At 41.3% G+C, this 21393-nt stretch overlaps 1 protein-coding gene across 1 annotated transcript in view; it reads left to right on the forward strand.

The window, feature by feature from the left end:
• Nucleotides 1–421: 421 nt before the first annotated feature.
• The window catches only part of rsf1b.1 (remodeling and spacing factor 1b, tandem duplicate 1), a 41304-nt gene continuing 20332 nt past the window's right edge, over nt 422–21393 (forward strand). Inside the window, exons 1-6 of the mRNA XM_061962758.2 lie at nt 422–595; nt 4004–4095; nt 5954–6046; nt 6127–6332; nt 13634–13731; nt 19406–21366. Of these exons, the coding sequence (XP_061818742.2) occupies nt 442–595; nt 4004–4095; nt 5954–6046; nt 6127–6332; nt 13634–13731; nt 19406–21366 (2604 nt within the window). The 5' untranslated portion in view covers nt 422–441. The remainder of the gene's footprint in view (nt 596–4003; nt 4096–5953; nt 6047–6126; nt 6333–13633; nt 13732–19405; nt 21367–21393) is intronic.

The following is a 21393-nucleotide window of genomic DNA, read 5'->3' on the forward strand; positions in this document are numbered from 1 at the left end:
GCTTGTGCAGCCCTTTGAGACACTTGTGATTTAGGGCTATATAAATAAAGATCGATTGATTGATTGATTGATATTTATTAAACATACTTGTATTATCATTAAACACCTTTATTTTTTTTAACAATATTAACTATATGTGTTAAACATGCTTGCATAATCATTAAACACCTTTACCTTGTTAACAAAAACATATATTTCATAAATAAGTAAATATAAATTATATTTATGAATGAGGTAGATCCCCACGACTTGATCAATTGAAAAGTAGCTCGCCTGCAGAAAAAGTGTGAGCACCCCTGTACTAAATAAAACAATAGTGAAGGTGGCAGCCACGCTAACTGTTTCACTTCCTGTGGCTCTACTGAGTTTTATTTTGGAAACACCGGAAGTCTGAACGAGCCACTAAACCCGCGCGCTTCACCAGTGGTGTTGGGAAAAAAAATGGCTGCTTCGGCGGCAACGGCGAGTTCTCCGCCAGGTTTGTGTCCGAATTACGCCGTTATCTGCTCCTTTCTGGAACGCTACGGAGCACTGCTGGACTTGCCGGAGCTCACTTTCCCGCAGTTGGAGCGGTACTTGCAGGACACATCCTCAGGTAGGGCCGGCAAAAGGGTTAAACGCCACCGGGCTGGAGGAGAGACTTAATGATAATGGTACCGAGCTAGCTGGCTAGCATGCTAGGCTAGCAAGTGCTGTGTTATTGTGTGCCTCACACACCTCCTCGCTCACTCGCTTTAACGCCCATTGTGCGCCGAGAAGTCCGAACACTATATAGGTGCAATGTGGTGATTGTTCATGCGTCAGCTTCGCCGATTCATAATTCCCTTGTCTCACTTTTAAGCTTTTGCTTCAATTTTTTTTTTCCTCCCTTGAAGCGAGCAGCCTTTTATCTGCCGCTGTAACAACACCAACAAAACATGCACGTATAATTGCTATTTCCCCGCCAGCAATCGTGATGCTAGTGCACGCAACGCATCCGTATGGTTTAAAGTGTGTCTTTGTGTGTTCAATTGCAAGAATAGGGCGTCAAAATGTGCACTTTATTCTCAGTTAAAACACTAATTAGCCAAGTGTTTCGCTTAGCTTTGCTTCCCTGAAGGCTCTTCCGGGTTTCAAAATAAAACACGTTTTTTTTTTTCAAGCCTACGTTTAAATATACATAATAAATATTAACATTCATACATTATGAGACAATCTACATTCACTCAATGAGTACTGGTTGAACTCTCTGCCCCTCCCTTTTTTTTAGCTGTGCTTTGATAGCTGTAATTGAAACACAATAAAGTACTTCCGGTTGTTTCGTTCATTGTGGGTCATGTAAGTACTTTGTTGTGCGCATGCGCGGTTGGAAGTCAAATCAAATCAACTTTATTTATAGAGCACATTTAAAATTTACCACAGGGGTAGCCAATGTGCTGTACAATGAGCAGGTTAAAAGATAAAACGAGTACCGAGCAAACACAACACAAACAGAACACGATAAAAATAAATAATTAAAATAGAATTAATAAAAACATAAAAACAGGATCACAGCAGGTGTATTATGGGGCGCCATTGCAGGATGGATATCACTCAGTGTTAAAAGCCATGGAATAAAAGTATGTTTTTAAGAGAGATTTAAAAACAGGAAGAGAGGAGGCTTGTCTAACACTCAGGGGTAGGTCGTTCCAGAGCTTGGGAGCAGCAACGGCGAAAGCTCTGTCACCTCTAAGCTTCAGCCTTGTGTCGGGGACCCCGTCAACAGCAGCTGATCGGCTGATCTTAAGGATCGGGTGGGGCAGTAAGGCTGAAGGAGGTCGGAGAGATAGGTTGGCGCGAGGTTGTTTAGACATTTAAAAACAAATAAAAGGAGTTTAAAATGTATTCGGTAACGCACAGGGAGCCAGTGAAGGGACGCTAAAATAGGGGTGATGTGCTCACGTCTGCGGGTCTGTGTTAGCAGACGAGCAGCAGAGTTCTGCACGAGCTGCAGGCAGTGTCAATAATTGGTTTAATTCAGTGGTTCTTAACCTTGTTGGAGGTACCGAACCCCACCAGTTTCATATGCGCATTCACCGAACCCTTCTTTAGTGAAAAATAAAATGTTTTGTTTTTTTTCAAATTCAAGAAAAAGTCATGTTTTTTTACTGGTGCACAAAATGAACTGTGCATGAACATCAATCACCTTGTTCAAAGAACAAAACCAACACAGTGCATGAACTCACAACAAATTACAGACATTACCATGAATTGATTAACGTGGACCCCGACTTAAACAAGTTGAAAAACTTATTCGGGTGTTACCATTTAGTGGTCAATGGGCGAGGGCGGACCTACGTCACTTCCGCCCTCCAATCCCCTAGCAACGCGGTCGCCATATTGAATTCGTTGAAAACAAACCAGCTCACAGCGAACACAGCATTGACAGAAAAGGCATTTAACGAGGTTTCACGGCATTTTAAACTGTTCTAAATGGCGTATGATTATGTAAATAGTATTTCCAGTGAGGCTAGGTTAAGATACGAGTGAAAATGTTCTGTAGTTGGATTAAACGACTGCCCTTACCGCCTTCCAGCAGATGCGTGGACTGATAATCCTACACAATGGCCGGACATGGAATTTGGAAATCTTTATGTCTACCTCACAAGCGCACCAGGTCGGTTGTTAGCTTCGGTTGTTATATAACAAATAAATCACATAAAAATTGTTAAATCACCCAAGGTATGTTGATAAATGATAATAAGGATGACACGGTGGCTACCAGTATCTGTATATTTATTATATCTGTAGAGAGCTCATTCAAATTCAGTTCAGTATTATGATTTATTATTTGCTGAATTACTGGAAATAGCCTTTATACCGTATGTTATTGTTGTGCAACAACAACAACTTCAGCTGTCGAACGTTATTCAGTAAAAATTCAACGGGTTCAACATTAGCATGGACGGTATAGCCAAGTTGTGGTTAAGAAGGTGGATTTTTGTTCCTTATATTTACCAGAAACGAAGTGATCCGAACACACGACCCGGGATTTTGGGGGACTCCAGTGAGAACCGTCCTCGTTTTCCCGGTGTAAAGCTGCGAGCCATTTGTCTCGTCTCTGTGGGCTTTTAGCACGCTTTGGCAGAACAAAATACGACCTTTGTTTTCCCTGTTTCCAGTTGTGGTTTGCACAACCAAAAACAACACGTTTTTTTGGCATTTTGGAGGCAGAATGACGGGTTTAATCAGCGCAGGTCGACAGCTTAAAGAGTAATGGCGACGGTTTGTTTTCAACGCCAGTCAGGTTGCTATGGCTCGAAGAACCCGTATGTAGCTCAGTTGCCCGGATGTCGGCCCTGCCCCATTGTACGGAATATGTACAGTACTGTGTAAACTGTACTGTTTCATATATGGGGACGGCGTGGCGCAGTTGGGAGAGTGGCTGTGCCAGCAACCTGAGGGTTACTGGTTCAAACCCCACCTTCTACCATCCTAGTCACGTCCGTTGTGTCCTTGAGCAAGACACTTCACCCTTGCTCCTGATGGGTCGTGGTTAGCGCCTTGCATGGCAGCTCCCGCCATCAGTGTGTGAGTCTGTGTGTGAATGGGTGAATGTGGAAATAGTGTAAAAAAAAAAGCGCTTTGAGTTCCTTAAAAAGGTAGAAAAGCGCTATACAAGTATAACCCATTTACCATTTACCATTATTCTCTTCCTTTGCAATCTGCTAGTAAAAGTTTCAATCGATCAATCAAACAACCTGCAAATCAGATGGAAAATTAGAGGGAACATTGTTTGGGGGTATCCATAATGCGCAGACAGGGAGAAGTTTTTATTTACATGATAAGTCGGATGTGTCTTTACCTCCGTGGTGGAGGCTCCGCCGAACCCCAGAGGCCGACTCACCGAACCCCTAGGGTTCGATCGAACCCAGGTGAAGAAACACTGGTTTAATTTCACTTGCTGCAAGTGTGTTTTGCTCAGGTTTTTCAAAAAAATGAAACATATATTTATATGAAAAACATGTTTTATTAATTTTTTTAGTTCCAAAGCTTCTGGTTGATCTTCACGTCAAGTTGCTGAGGAAGATCGGAAAGTCTGTGTCAGCGGACAGATGGGAGAAGTATTTAGTCAAGGTAAAACATGTTTTCTCTCATTAATTTAACTAAGACGGCAATAGTTTTGCATGTTGGCTTGTCCAAACGTGCTTATTTTTGGTACACAGTTGTCTATTTACACATCAGTTAAAATTAGGGCTGCAACAACTAATCGATTAAAATCGATTATAAAAATAGTTGGTGATTAATTAAGTCATCGATTCGTTGGATCTATGCTATGTGCAGAAGCTACTTTTTCATTTATTTAAAACATTTTTTTTTTAAACCTTTATAAACTGCAACATTTACAAACAGCTGAGAAACAATAATCAAAATAAGTATGGTGCCAGTATGCTGTTTTTTTTCCCAATAAAATACTAGAAAGGATAGAAATGTAGTTTGTCTCTTTTATCCGATTATTAATCAAAGTAATACTCGACAGATTAATCGATTATCGAACTAGTTGTTAGTTGCAGCCCGAGTTAAAATATACATTCTGCCTCTTTGAAGATTGGATTGGATAGACCTTATTTATCCCACAATGGAGACATTATTAGTGCCTCAGACTGGAAGTCTCTGCAGAGAGTGGTGAGGACGGCGGAAAAGACCATCAGGACTCCTCTTCCTCCTATCCAGGAGATCGCAAAAAGCCGCTGCCTGACCAGGGCTCAGAAAATCTGCAGAGACTCCTCCCACGCCCACTGCTGGACTCTAGAAAGAGGTTCCGCAGCCTCCGTAGCAGAACCTCCAGGTTCTGTAACAGCTTCTTCCCTCAGGCTGTAAGACTCTTGAACGCATTAAAATAATCCCCTCAATTCCCCCATAAACGTGAATGCATATGCAAAAGTGCAATATATTTATCTGTACAGTAATCTATTTATTTACATCTGCACCTTATTGCTTTTTATCCTGCACTACCATGAGCTAATGCAACAAAATTTCGTTCTTATCTGTAAAGTTCAAATTTGAATGACAATAAAAAGGAAGTCTAAGTCTATTACATGATTGCAGTGCAGATACAAGAAGTCCACAACAAAAAAACAGGAAAACAAGATGAAAGGAAACATCAAAGGACATAAAAAAAAGACATTAAAAGAGCACAGAGTTGAAACAACCAGCTGCCACTTCAGCGGCGCCATTTCTACATACAACTACAATAGTAACACACAACGAAAAACCAAAACATTTGCTATAAATTATGTTGCGCACTTACAATTGCACCATGCAGAGGCAAACAACAAAACAAAACCAAAACAGGATTTCAACACCTTTCACCGCGGTGGCCTATGAAGTGCTCCACGCCATTGTCTGCTGGGGTCAGAGGGGACAGCACGACCAGAAACAGGAACAGACCCAACAAAGCAACCAAGAGAGCCAACGCCATCCTAGGTCACCCACTAACTCTCGGCCAATGTCCAGAATCAGCACGGATGAGCGAGGATACGTCCAGGGAGACTTAAGTGTCCCATTCATGCTCATTCAGCCAAGGCTCCGTGAAGCTTGTTCGCCTTGACGCTCCGCAGCCCCGTCTCTTCCTCCGCATGTCCTACAGTCTCTACACACAGATCCGGTGTGGCAAAGAGCCAGCAGCTGGTCTTCGGTGAAAACTTGGCCATGGCTCCTTTTGAGGCAGATCCAAAAGTTCACAAAAAAGCAGCGTAGAAGTCATAAAAGTGACACCCCTTGTGCAGTTCTCAAGCGGCCTGAACGAAAAGGCAAAAAACACATGAAAACTAGAGGGAAACATCAAGAACACAAGTGCACAGAGCACCTGCAACCAGCAGCCACTACATCTTGGGGAGAAGAAAAAAAGATTATCCACTCTGATTATTATCTATTTGTTTAAAATTGTGCACATTGCGGATGTTGTAAATAAAAATGTGTTTGTTTCGTGCAGGTGTGCCAGGATTTCAACACAACATGGGCTTGGGAGCTGGAGGAAAAAGGATACAAGGACATGACGCCGAAGAGCAAGACGGCGATCCTTAAGGTGAACGCGCAATTCCCCCCCGTCTTCGGGGCACATCGCGGAACCAAGATTTTGATGGTTTTCATCCTCAACACATACAGTATCTGTGCGAGTGTCAGTTTGACGACAACCTCAAGTTCAAAAATGCCATCAACGAGGAGGACCCGGACAAAATGCGGCTGCAGCCCATCGGTCGCGACAAGGACGGCCAGATGTACTGGTTCCAGCTGGACCAGGACAACAACGTCCGCCTGTACGTGGAGGAGCAGGACGACCTGGACGGCTCGTCGTGGAAGTGCATCGTCAGGTAACGCAGGGGGAGCAGTGACCCTCTAGTTTGTTGACCTGTGTGAAGTTGGCCACCATTATCAATGCAAATATTCAAATAACACTCATTCGTTTGTGCCGTGAACATTTTCAATTGTGCCATTACGGTTTGTTAAAGGGGAACATTATCACAATTTCAGAAGGGTTAAAACCATTAAAAGTCAGTTCCCAGTGGCTTATTTTATTTTTCGAAGTTTTTTTCAAAATGTTACCCATCACGCAATATCCCTAAAAAAAGCTTCAAAGTGCCTGATTTTAACCATCGTTATATACACCCGCCCATTTTCCTGTGACGTCACAGTGATGCCAATACAAACAAACATGGCGAACAGCAAGATATAGCGACATTAGCACGGATTCAGACTCGGATTTCAGCGGCTTAAGCGATTCAACGGATTACGCATGTATTGAAACGGATGGTTGTAGTGTGGAGGCAGGTAGCGAAAACGAAATTGAAAAAGAAACTGAAGCTATTGAGCCATATCAGTTTGAACCGTATGCAAGCGAAACCGACGAAAACGACACGACAGCCAGCGACACGGGAGAAAGCGAGGACAAATTCGGCGATCGCCTTCTAACCAACGATTGGTATGTGTTTGTTTGGCATTAAAGGAAACTAACAACTATGAACTAGGTTTACAGCATATGAAATACATTTGGCAACAACATGCACTTTGAGAGTGCAGACAGCCCAGTTTTCATCAATTAATATATTCTGTAGACATACCCTCACCCGCTCTCTTTTCCTGAAAGCTGATCTGTCCAGTCCGGTTGGAAATGCATCTGCTGTGAGTGTCGCAGGATATCCACACATTCTTGCAATCTCTGTCGTAGCATAGCTTTCGTCGGTAAAGTGTGCGGAACAAACGTCCAATTTCTTGCCACTTTCGCATCTTTGGGCCATGGTGCAACTTGAATCCGTCCATGTTCATGTTGTTGCACCCTCCGACAACACACCGACGAGGCATGATGTCTCCAAGGTACGGAAAACAGTCGAAAAAACGGAAAATAACAGAGCTGATTTGACTCGGTGTTTGAGAAAATGGCAGATTGCTTCCCGATGTGACGTCACGTTGTGACATCATCGCTCCGAGAGCGAATAATAGAAAGGCGTTTAATTCGCCAAAATTCACCCATTTAGAGTTCGGAAATCGGTTAAAAAAATAGATGGTCTTTTTTCTGCAACATCAAGGTATATATTGACGCTTACATAGGTCTGGTGATAATGTTCCCCTTTAAGTTATTCTAAAATACATACGGTTGTGCTGGTTCCATCCATCCATCCATCCATCCATCTTCTTCCGCTTATCCGAGGTCGGGTCGCGGGGGCAGCAGCTTAAGCAGGGAAGCCCAGACTTCCCTCTCCCCAGCCACTTCGTCCAGCTCCTCCCGGGGGATCCCGAGGCGTTCCCAGGCCAGCCGGGAGAGATAGTCTTCCCAGCGTGTCCTGGGTCTTCCCCGTGGCCTCCTACCGGTCGGACGTGCCCGAAACACCTTCCTAGGGAGGCGTTCGGGTGGCATCCTGACCAGATGCCCGAACCACCTCATCTGGCTCCTCTCGATGTGGAGGAGCAGCGGCTTTACTTTGAGCTCCCCCCGAATGACAGAGCTTCTCACCCTATCTCTAAGGGAGAGCCCCGCCACTCGGCGGAGGAAACTCATTTCGGCCGCTTGTACCCGTGATCTTGTCCTTTCGGTCATGACCCAAAGCTCATGACCATAGGTGAGGATGGGAACGTAGATGGATCGGTAAATCGAGAGCTTTGCCTTCCGGCTCAGCTCCTTCTTCACCACAACGGATCGATACAGCGTCCGCATTACTGAAGACGCCGCACCGATCCGCCTGTCGATCTCACGATCCACTCTTCCCCTACTCGTGAACAAGACTCCGAGGTACTTGAACTCCTCCACTTGGGGCAAGATCTCCTCCCCAACCCGGAGATGGCACTCCACCCTTTTCCGGGAGAGAACCATGGACTCGGACTTGGAGGTGCTGATTCCCATCCCAGTCGCTTCACACTTGGCTGCGAACCGATCCAGTGAGAGCTGAAGATCTTGGCCGGAGGAAGCCATCAGGACCACATCATCTGCAAATAGCAGTGACCTAATCCTGCAGCCACCAAACCAGATCCCCTCAACGCCCTGACTGTGCCTAGAAATTCTGTCCATAAAGGTTATGAACAGAATCGGTGACAAAGGGCAGCCTTGGCGGAGTCCAACCCTCACTGGAAACGTGTCCGACTTACTGCCGGCAATGCGGACCAAGCTCTGTGCTGGTTTGTGCTGCAAAAAAAATAATTTGTTTTTATGTTATTATTCATAACCAGACCATAACATAAAAACTAAAATAGTTAGACAAAAAAGATTTTGCAGCACAAACAAATAGGACAAGTTTGGGTAGATTTTGACAAGATTAGGGGGAGGCTGGTTGTGAATGATGGCATGTTAATAACATAACTATAATAGTTAATAACACAAAAACTGTAATACACAAAAAAAAATTTCAGTACAAAGGTTTGGGACAAGTTCAGGAAGATTATGACGAGGTGAAGGGGCTGGTTATAAATATTAAAAGGTTGATAGCTATTTTAAGTTTGATACAAAAAAATGCAGCATAAACGAATGGTACAAGTTTAGGCGGACTGTGACAAGGTGGGGGGGTTATATATATATATATATACATATATATATATATATTAGGGTTGTCCCGATACCAATATTTTGGTACCGGTACCAAAATGTATTTCGATGCATTTCTAAAAATAAAAATAAAAAAGGGGGGTGGGGGGACCAAAAAAAAATTGCATTGTTGGCTTTATTTTGACAAAAAAAATTTAGGGTACATTAGACATATGTTTCTTATTGCAAACAAAGAACAATTTTGGCCTTAAATAAAATAGTGAACATACAAGACAACTTTTCTTTTAGTAGTAAGTAAGCAAACAAAGGCTCCTAATTAGTCTGCTGATGAATGCAGTAACATATTGTCATTTCTTATTCTATTATTTTGTCCAAATTATAAAGGACTAGCTGTAAACAATTATTATTAATCCACTTGTTTATTTACTGTTAATATCTGCTTATTTTCCGTTTCAACATGTTCTATCTACACTTCTGTTCAAATGTAATAACCACTTATTTGTCTGTTGTTTGGTACTTTACATTAGTTTTGGATGATATCACAAATTTAGGTATTGATCCGATACCAAGTAGTTGCAGGATAATACATTGGTCATATTCAAAGTCCTCATGTGTCCAGGGACGTATTTACTGAGTTTATAAACATAATATGAATTTTTAAAAAACAAAAAAGATTTTGTGACGATAAAAATTATTGATGTAATTATAGTAGTATCGACTAGATACGCTATTGTACTTGGTATCGTTACATTGGATGTCAGGTGTAGATCCACCCATGGCATTTGTTTACATTCAGACACGCTAGCTTTTGTTAGCGGTGACGCCGGTGAGCTGTTGTATCCTCCTACGGTGTGTAGTGAAGCATGTTTAGCTAGTCCTCCTCCTGCAGGGATGATACTTGTAAGAAACATACTTGGATTGGTGATTTAGGAGTACCGGTAGATAAAACACTGCTGACTATGGATGGATGTTCACTGCGAGTTAGCTAGCTAGCCATGTCTTAAAGCACCTCTTCCTGAGGGCGTTTCAGTGTTATGGCTTCACCTTTATCGTCAGTTTTTAGACCAAAATGCGTCCGTTCTCCCTTTTCTGTCTACACATCTTGTCTGCTTGTAAGTACTCCGTGATAGTGCGCTGCCGAACATGCTCCTCTGCTTGTAAACCCGTCATGACGTGACGGCGCGCCGTCATGCCCTTTAAAAAAGTAAATAAATAAATGAATTGGAAACCAGTACTTTTCAAACAGAGTATAGTACCGTTTTGGGATACTATACCATATAACCCTAAAATACTGTATATATATATCCATCCATCCATTTTCTACCGCTTATCCCTTTTGGGGTATATAAATATACTGTATATAAAATCTCATAATATATATATATATATATATATATATATTTTAGGAGTGTGGGAAAAAATCGATTCAAATTCGAATCGCGATTCTCACGTTGTGCGATTCAGAATCGATTCTAATTTTTAAAACATTTATATTTTTTTTTATTTTTATTTTTATTTTTATTTTTTAATTAATCAATCCAACAAAACAATACACAGCAATACCATAACAATGCAATCCAACTCCAAAACCAGACCCGACCCAGCAACACTCAGAACTGCAATAAACAGAGCAATTGAGAGGAGACACAAACAGGACACAGAACAATCCAAAAGTAGTGAAACAAAAATTAATATTATCAACAACAGTGTCAATTTTAGTTACAATTTCAACATAGCAGTGATTAAAAATCCCTCATTGACATGATCATTAGACATTTATAAAAATTTAAAAAAATTAACAATAGTGTCACAGTGGCTTACACTTGCATCACATCTCATAAGCTTGACAACACACTGTGTCCAATATTTTCACAAAGATAAAATAAGTCATATTTTTGGTTCATTTAATAGTTAAAACAAATTTACATTATTGCAATCATTTGATAAAACATTGTCCTTTACAATTATAAAAGCTTTTTACAAAAATCTACTACTCTGCTTGCATGTCAGCAGACTGGGGTAGATCCTGCTGAAATCCTATGTATTGAATGAATAGAGAATCGTTTTGAATCGGGGAAAAATCGTTTTTGAATCGAGAATCGTGTTGAATTGGAAATCGAATCGTGACCCCAAGAATCGATATTGAATCGAATCGTGGGACACCCAAAGATTCACAGCCCTAATATATATATATATATATATATATATATATATATATATATATATATATATATATCTCAGCAGTACATACTTTTATTATTTTGTCGTGTGGAATGTCAGAAAAGTTTGATCTAATAAAATTAGTCAAACCGAGAACAATGAACAATGGTAATTATGAGAAACCGAAACCTTTTGACATATGTATGCCTTTGAAGTGGGGGGTGAGTTTGGGTTTTGGCGATGCGTAGTGATTATAATGGTTCATTAAATTAAGGTCATGATGCAGCAAGTTGAATGATGCAGACACGTTTGTTACTGGATGCTTTCTAATAACCTTCTGCCTTGGAGACTCCGTATGCATAAGTAATATGCAACTATACTTATTTAACACTTGTTTATATTGACACATGTTTTAGACTGCAATATTGTTCAATTAAGGCAGTGGTTCTCAAACTTTTTTTGTCATCCCCCACTTTGGACAAGGGGGAGTTTTCAAGCCCCACCTGCCCCCATCGCCCCAACAGAGCGCTAATGCCAAGCTTTAACATTTTCAAATTTATTGAACATCAAGTTGTATACATTCAAACTCAATAACATAAAATAACATTAAGTTCAATAATAAATAAAATAACTGTGCAGCTGTGGTATAACTTGCATCAAGTTCAATAATAAATAAAAAAAAGTGTTATAACTTGCATCACGTTCAATAATAAATAAAAAAAAGTGTTATAACTTGCATCAAGTTCAATAATAAATCAAAAAAAGTGTTATAACTTGCATCACGTTCAATAATAAATCAAAAAAAGTGTTATAACTTGCATCAAGTTCAATAATAAATCAAATAAGTGTAATAACATGCATCAAGTTCAATAATAAATCAAAAAAAGTGTTATAACTTGCATCAAGTTCAATAATAAATCAAAAAGTGTTATAACTTGCATCAAGTTCAATAATAAATCAAAAAGTGTTATAACTTGCATCACGTTCAATAATAAATCAAAAAAAGTGTTATAACTTGCATCAAGTTCAATAATAAATAAAACAAAAGTGTTATAACTTGCATCAAGTTCAATAATAAAAAAAAAAGTGTTATAACTTGCATCAAGTTCAATAATAAATCAAATAAAAGTGTTATAACTTGCATCAAGTTCAATAATAAATCAAATAACTTGCATCAAGTTCAATAATAAATCAAAAAAAGTGTTATAACTTGCATCAAGTTCAATAATAAATAAAACAAAAGTGTTATAACTTGCATCAAGTTCAATAATAAATCAAAAAAAGTGTTATAACTTGCATCAAGTTCAATAATAAATCAAAAAAAGTGTTATAACTTGCATCAAGTTCAATAATAAATCAAAAAAAGTGTTATAACTTGCATCAAGTTCAATAATAAATCAAATAACTTGCATCAAGTTCAATAATAAATACAATAAAAGTGCCACTTTGCAATCTTTGCAAAAAAAAAAAGGAGGAGCTATGCATTTGGCAAGACAGGGCAAGTGACAGCACTTTCCCCCAGGAGAGCCACCTTGCTTCACTGTGAAACAGCACGGCTGTATGATCAGCTCCCATTTCCTCACACAGTGCAGAGAACAGTCGCGCTTTCAGTGGTCGTGTTTTGATCAAATTTACCGCGCTCACAACATCTGTTAAAACCTCGTTGAGTTCGGGGCTGAGCTGCCTTGACGCTAGTGCTTCCCGGTGAATGACACAGTGTGTGCCCGTCAGATTTTTGTTTCTCTGCAGGCGCTGGCTCTGGCTCGACGACCTTTGAGGTGCGAGTCACAAATGTATATATTTGTGTAATTGTGATCCACACATTAGCCTGCTACCCATCCGCGCGAAAGTTTGTTCCGCTTAGCCCCGCCCCCATTAGTTACTGTTGCTATGTCTGTCAAACTTTCGCTTGTACCGAGAAATATAAAGCCTACAGTAAAAATAAGTACCGGTAATTTCCATTTATTTATATAGCGGATTTCACAGACAGAATCACAAAGTGATTTACAGTGTGTATAGAAAATGAAAGCATAGTAAACAAAATAATCTAAGAATATAATAATTAAAAAAAAAAATTTTAAGTGAAATTTCCTCCCGTTCCTCGCGCCCCACCTGTCATGTCTCTATTCCCCACCAGTGGGGCGCGCCCCACACTTTGAGAAACGCTGAATTAAGGACACTTATTAGCTTGTTTGCTTCACTGTTGTCTCATCTGCTAGCTCCTGGTAGCCTTTAGCTTACCATGTTTACCCTAACCAAAATATAGATCAACCTTGTGTGCTCTTTAGAGGACATTTAGATGTTAACTGGCTATGCAGCTTTGCACGAAAAGACAGGCTGAAAGACTGCTCGCATCAGGGATTTTTAATGAGAACCAAGCTCATTCAATACTTGTTTTCCTGCTAATGTCGTACCGATACCAATATCGTATCGGGTCGCTCCTAAATATTTCTCACAGTTTGGGTTATTTTTCTCTTATAGAGATCGTAACGACTTAGCGCAGGTCCTGGCACTGCTAAAGACGCACATTGATCCCGAGCTCCTGAAGAATGATGCCAAAAGTGAAGAGGAGAAAGCAGGTATGTACTTTATTTAAATTGAAAAAGGTGCAATATAATGGACAGTATGGCTTCCGTAGACATTAATAGTGGCTACTGACCAATCAAAAAAAGTTTTGATGTGATTGCTATACTGCTCTGAGCCACTAGGGGCCCAGGTTGGATAATGTATTAATCAGTGTTTAAGTCCTCCATACATTCCTTTTTTTGCAATTTTTTTTCAGGACCATTCATGTCAAGTTTCGTCTGTCTTTTACTTAAAGCGCTATCCACAGCTCACGGGGCACATTGACCGTCAAAATGTTGAATTGAAATGTATTCTTTGTCCGCATTAAATGGCTGCAAAATACTAATACGGGGGTCAGTTAAGGATTAACTCGATTTGACAATACCTCGGGATGGGTACAGATTTTTTTGGCACCAACCGAATCCTGCCGGTCCTATCGGGCACCGATTCACGTAAAATTCAACAATGTCATGTTTCGGTACCTTGGTTGCTGTGTGACGTCCCGCCCTATTGCCGACACCAGCAGCAGTGAGGGCGGGCTCAGCCAAAGTACCTCTAGTTAATGTTGCAATATTCAATGCCAACAAAGAATTTACCCCGAAAAATGCTCCACTTTTGCGCTAGCCTGATGCTAGTATACGTTGGCTTTGCTGTTGAAATTGTACTGATTAGCATTAATGATTTTACATGGCGATTTCCATTCCTTCAAATTTGTTAATGAAAACTACAACTAAGATGCACAATACAATCAAATAGCTGGTGGGTATAAGTACAATACTTACAGTATTAAAACTTTTTGGGTGTAAAAAAAGGCTGAACTGACTAGCCAACACACCATACGGTGGTAGTGTATGGTGTTTTGGCTAGTTAGTGAAGTATTAAAACTTAATACTTCACTGACTAGCCAACACACCATAAACTACCGTATGGTGTGTTGACTAGTCAGTGAAGTATTAAAACTTTTTGGGTAGAGAAAGAGAATTCACAATATTCCTCAGTAAATTCACCAAGGCGTCAACATGGAGTTATAGAGACAGAACTGACTAGCCAACACACCATAAACTACCGTATGGTGTGTTGACTAGTCAGTGAAGTATTAAAACTTTTTGGGTAGAGAAAGAGAATTCACAATATTCCTCAGTAAATTCACCAGGGCGTCAACATGGAGTTATAGAGACAGAACTGACTAGCCAACACACCATAAACTACCGTATGGTGTGTTGACTAGTCAGTGAAGTATTGAAACTTTTTGGGTAGAGACAGAACTGACTAGCCAACACACCATAAACTACCGTATGGTGTGTTGACTTGTCAGTGAAGTATTAAAACTTTTTGGGTAGAGAAAGAGAATTCACAATATTCCTCAGTAAATTCACCAAGGCGTCAACATGGAGTTATAGAGACAGAACTGACTAGCCAACACACCATAAACTACCGTATGGTGTGTTGACTAGTCAGTGAAGTATTGAAACTTTTTGGGTAGAGACAGAACTGACTAGCCAACACACCATAAACTACCGTATGGTGTGTTGACTAGTCAGTGAAGTATTAAAACTTTTTGGGTAGAGACAGAACTGACTAGTCAACACACCATAAACTACCATATGGTTCTGTCAAAAAGTTTTAATACTTCACTGACTAGCCAACACACCATAAACTACCGTATGGTGTGTTGGCTAGCCTGATGCTAGTATACGTTGGCTTTGCTGTTGAAATTTTACTGATTAGCATTAATGATTTTACATGGCGATTTCCATTCCTTCAAATTTGTTAATGACAACTACAACTAAGATGCACAATACAATCAAATAGCTGGTGGGTATAAGTACAATACTTATACTTAAAACTTTTTGGGTAGAGACAGAACTGACTAGCCAACACACCATAAACTACCGTATGGTGTGTTGGCTAGTCAGTTCTGTCTCTACCCAAAAAGTTTTAATACTTCACTGACTAGTCAACACACCATACGGTAGTTTATGGTGTGTTGGCTAGTCAACACACCATACGGTAGTTTATGGTGTGTTGGCTAGTCAACACACCATACGGTAGTTTATGGTGTATTGGCTAGTCAGTGAAGTATTAAAACTTTTTGACAGAACTGACTAGTCAACACACCATAAACTACCGTATGGTGTGTTGGCTAGTCAGTTCTGTCCCTACCCAAAAAGTTTTAATACTTCACTGACTAGCCAACACACCATAAACTACCGTATGGTGTGTTGACTAGCCAACACACCATAAACTACCGTATGGTGTGTTGACTAGCCAACACACCATAAACTACCGTATGGTGTGTTGACTAGTCAGTGAAGTATTAAAACGTTTTGGGTAGAGACAGAACTGACTAGCCAACACACCATACGGTAGTTTATGGTGTGTTGACTAGTCAGTTATGTCTTGGTGAATTTACTGAGGAATATTGTGAATTCTCTTTCTCTACCCAAAAAGTTTTAGTGCTTCACTGACTAGCCAACACACCATACGGTAGTTTATGGTGTGTTGGCTAGTCAGTGAAGTATTAAAACTTTTTGGGTAGAGAAAGAGAATTCACAATATTCCTCAGTAAATTCACCAAGGCATCAACATGGAGTTATACAGGTAAAAGCCAGTAAATTAGAATATTTTGAAAAACTTGATTTATTTCAGTAATTGCATTCAAAAGGTGTAACTTGTACATTATATTTATTCATTGCACACAGACTGATGCATTCAAATGTTTATTTCATTTAATTTTGATGATTTGAAATGGCAACAAATGAAAATCCAAAATTCTGTGTGTCACAAAATTAGAATATTACTTAAGGCTAATACAAAAGAGGGATTTTTAGAAATGTTGGCCAACTGAAAAGTATGAAAATGAAAAATATGAGCATGTACAATACTCAATACTTGGTTGGAGCTCCTTTTGCCTCAATTACTGCGTTAATGCGGCGTGGCATGGAGTCGAAGAGTTTCTGGCACTGCTCAGGTGTTATGAGAGCCCAGGTTGCTCTGATAGTGGCCTTCAACTCTTCTGCGTTTTTGGGTCTGGCATTCTGCATCTTCCTTTTCACAATACCCCACAGATTTTCTATGGGGCTAAGGTCAGGGGAGTTGGCGGGCCAATTTAGAACAGAAATACCATTGTCCGTAAACCAGGCACGGGTAGATTCTGCGCTGTGTGCAGGCGCCAAGTCCTGTTGGAACTTGAAATCTCCATCTCCATAGAGCAGGTCAGCAGCAGGAAGCATGAAGTGCTCTAAAACTTGCTGGCAGACGGCTGCGTTGACCCTGGATCTCAGGAAACAGAGTGGACCGACACCAGCAGATGACATGGCACCCCAAACCATCACCCAACCATGCAAATTTTGCATTTCCTTTGGAAATCGAGGTCCCAGAGTCTGGAGGAAGACAGGAGAGGCACAGGATCCACGTTGCCTGAAGTCTAGTGTAAAGTTTCCACCATCAGTGATGGTTTGGGGTGCCATGTCATCTGCTGGTGTCGGTCCACTCTGTTTCCTGAGATCCAGGGTCAACGCAGCCGTCTACCAGCAAGTTTTAGAGCACTTCATGCTTCCTGCTGCTGACCTGCTCTATGGAGATGGAGATTTCAAGTTCCAACAGGACTTGGCGCCTGCACACAGCGCAAAATCTACCCGTGCCTGGTTTACGGACCATGGTATTTCTGTTCTAAATTGGCCCGCCAACTCCCCTGACCTTAGCCCCATAGAAAATCTGTGGGGTATTGTGAAAAGGAAGATGCAGAATGCCAGACCCAAAAACGCAGAAGAGTTGAAGGCCACTATCAGAGCAACCTGGGCTCTCATAACACCTGAGCAGTGCCAGAAACTCATCGACTCCATGCCACGCCGCATTAACGCAGTAATTGAGGCAAAAGGAGCTCCAACCAAGTATTGAGTATTGTACATGCTCATATTTTTCATTTTCATACTTTTCAGTTGGCCAACATTTCTAAAAATCCCTTTTTTGTATTAGCCTTAAGTAATATTCTAATTTTGTGACACACGGAATTTTGGATTTTCATTTGTTGCCACTTCAAATCATCAAAATTAAATGAAATAAACATCTGAATGCATCAGTCTGTGTGCAATGAATAAATATAATGTACAAGTTACACCTTTTGAATGCAATTACTGAAATAAATCAAGTTTTTCAAAATATTCTAATTTACTGGCTTTTACCTGTAGAGACAGAACTGACTAGCCAACACACCATATGGTAGTTTATGGTGTGTAAACTACCGTATGGTATGTTGGCTAGTCAGTTTTGTCTGTATAACTCCATGTTGACGCCTTGGTGAATTTACTGAGGAATATTGTGAATTTTAAACAATACAAATTTCATTTTAAGTAAATGGGAAATGGGTTGTACTTGTATAGCGCTTTTCTACCTTTTTTTTAAGGAACTCAAAGCACTTTGACACTATTTCCACATTCATCCAATCACACACACATTCACACAATGAAGGCGGGAGCTGCCATGCAAGGCGCTAACCAGGACCCATCAGGTGCAAGGGTGAAGTGTCTTGCTCAAGGACACAACGGACGTGACTAAGATGGTAGAAGGTGGGGATTGAACCAGTAACCCTCAGATTGCTGGCACGGCCACTCTCCCAACTCCGCCACGCCGTCCCAATCAATCAATCAAAGTTTACTTATATAGCCCTAAATCACGAGTGTCTCAAAGGCCTGCACAAGCCACAACGACATCCTCGGTCAGGTCAATAATGCTAACACAGACACTCGTGAACGCAGCATATTCGCTATTGCTGACGACGCTAGCGTCATTACATTACAATAGCACGTACAAATAAGCATGAAAACACTCCTACAGACATTACACATGGGATGGTTTAGTAAATATAAACAGTTTTAATTATACTGTAAAAATTACACACGTTGCTTGAAATGATGAATGCAGAATCCATACAAATAGAAACGCTATGGACGGCTAGAAGACTGAATATCACTGCGGTTTAAAAAAAAAAAAAAAACTACCGGTAAATGGAGGGACACTGCAGCCCCTATAGTGAGCGAACTCATCCAAAAGATTGCGCCATAGCACAAACAAAACACCTTCTCATTGTATTTGCTTGTTGTTGTTTTTTGGGGGGGTTGGGGGCTTTTTATTGGGGCCGCCAGTGAAGAAAAATCCATAAATTAGCCGCACCGTCTTACAAGCCGCAGGGTTCAAAGTGTTGGAATAAATAGTTGATTATAGTCTGGATATACACACTAACTGTAATTGAGATGCAACAACTAGACAGCAGTTACAAAAATCTGCTATTTTAATGTTGCAAGAACAAATGAGATTTTATTATCAAAAACAATTACGGTAATATTTATTAAGAACCGCAAATTGGTACCAAGTAGTACCGGTATCGATTCCCAGGTCTCGGGAATAGGTACCGTACTAGTAATAAATTATTTTTTACCCAGCCCTATTTATACCCCTATGGACCCTGCCTACAGTACACCAATTTGAAAAAAACTTTTAAAAAAAAGTCCTTTAATTTACGTATTTGATTCTGTTTTAATATTTTAATGTTTTTTTGTTGCCATGCACCAATAGTGTGTTCTTCATCAAGTTTCTGGTTGATTGTTTTTTTTAAGGCGTACCCAAAAATCTTCTAAAAAAAAGTTCACACACATCTCGGGACATTGTAACGTTTTATTTCTACGACAGGTGCAGTGAAAAAAGATGGGACCTCATCTGACGAGAGCAGCAAAGCGGCCTTACCTGCGCCACTAAAGACTGAGAGCAACGGTAAAGTTGAACAGCAAGATGATGTAAAATCGGAAGCCTGCGAAGTCAAATCGACGTTGAGCGACATCGCCGAGGTCGCAACGGAAAAGCCAGTCGATGAAAGCGTAGATGCTAAAGTGAAGAGCATCAAAGAAGAGCCTACGGATGACGTCAAGTCGGCAGCCGGGGACCCGACTCCCCTAAAGTCCGAGCCTGAGTGCGCGAAGTCCAACGTAAGCGAGGAAGCCAAGAGGAACAACGCGGACGAAATCCAGCAGATCAAGAATGAGCAGCAGGCCAAGATCCCTTTGAAGAAAAGAGGGATGAAGTTCAGCGAAGACTATGACAAAAGCTTTGTACATATTCTGCCCGTTCCCAAACCCGACGCCTCTTCCAAGCGAGGGAACGACCATGTCAACGGTGAAATTCAGCCGACGCCGGAGACGCGACTCCAGCCACCTTTGAGTGACGAATTGAGCGAAAAACAGGAACTTGCATCCACAAAAGATGTGGGGAAAGATACTGTGAAGGATCTTCGCTGTCCTGCGAAGGTCTCGCCGCTGCCGTCGGACCAGAAAGATTCAAACGTGCTGGTTGGAACTGAAAAGACTGCAGCAGCAGATGAGGGGGGGAAAAAGTTGTCCATTCAAGAAGAACTTGAAACTGAAGCCAAATCGTTCACAGAGAACAAGATGCACTCTTCAAAAAAACATAATTCAGATCATAAAGTCATCAACAAAGAGTTGGAAAAACCAGAACGCGGGAATATGACGGCTGCTAAAGAAGCGAAGGAACCCGAGATGGTGGAAATTAGAGCAGATGTCAAGCCAACGGAAACGAACGTAATGGGAAAAGACGCCAGGGAGAGTGACGCAGGGACACAGGATAACTCCATCAAGAAAATGTCTCCTGAAGGAGAAGAACCTGACGAGAAAGCACATCCGAAGTCTGCCGCCAAGAAAAAGGACGACACGACGAGCCGAGAAGTAGCACAGAGCTCCAGTGTCATCAAAAAGATAGACACATCGGAAAAATCATCATCTGAGGCGTCCGTTATTAAAAAGGCGGACGCGGTAGAATCGCGTCAATCGGCCAAGAAAGACATGGTCGCGAAAACTCCAGAACAGCCTCAAGTCAGTGAGGACAAAAAGGATTTGTCAGAAAAAGTAGAAAAAGCCTTAGGTCCTGACACGGACAAACCACAGCAGGATGACGAAGCCAAAAGGACAGAGGAGGCTTCTGATTGTCAAGAAAAAACGTCCAGCAATGCTGACAAAACCGCCGCAGAACCTGATGCAAATCAGGAAAAGGCGCTGAAGGATCAGCCTGAAAAATTGGAGGCAAAGCCGCTCGCATTGAAAGTCACCAAGGATGAAAGACAGAGGGACTCTAAAAGCGATCGAGAGAAAGACCCACCTGAGAAATTGAAATCCGGTGATCAACCGGCTGAAACCGAGCAGTCGGAGGACACAAACGAGAGCAAAGAAACCAGTGAGCCGACAGAGGAGGCTGCCAAAAGCGAAGAAGACGAGTCCAAGAAAGAGGTGACGGAAAACGGCGACGAAGCTCGGTCGAACGCGAAAGAGAAGGTTGTCCGTCGGAAAGGCAGAACTGTAGCCCACCGCCGTAAGGCCAAACTCCAACTGGAGGAGAGACGGGGCGACTCGGGGTCCGACACTAATGCGGGCGGGAGGTCGCTGAGACGATCACCCAGGATTTCCAGATCCACGCTTAAGGCGGAGGAGATCCAGGACACAAGGCCGGAGAAGTCTCAGGCCGAGACAGAGAAAGAGGATGAAGAAGAAGAAGAGGAGGAGGAGGAGGAGGAGGAGGAGGAGCAGGTCGTTGAAAAGAAGCCCAGAGAGAAAAAGGTGTCTCAGGAGGGTCAATCCAAACCAAAGGTGTGTTTACCTCACAAGATCTCACCT

The sequence above is a fragment of the Nerophis lumbriciformis genome, linkage group LG09 (genome assembly GCF_033978685.3).
Source record: "Nerophis lumbriciformis linkage group LG09, RoL_Nlum_v2.1, whole genome shotgun sequence".
NCBI classification, from domain to species: domain Eukaryota; kingdom Metazoa; phylum Chordata; class Actinopteri; order Syngnathiformes; family Syngnathidae; genus Nerophis; species Nerophis lumbriciformis.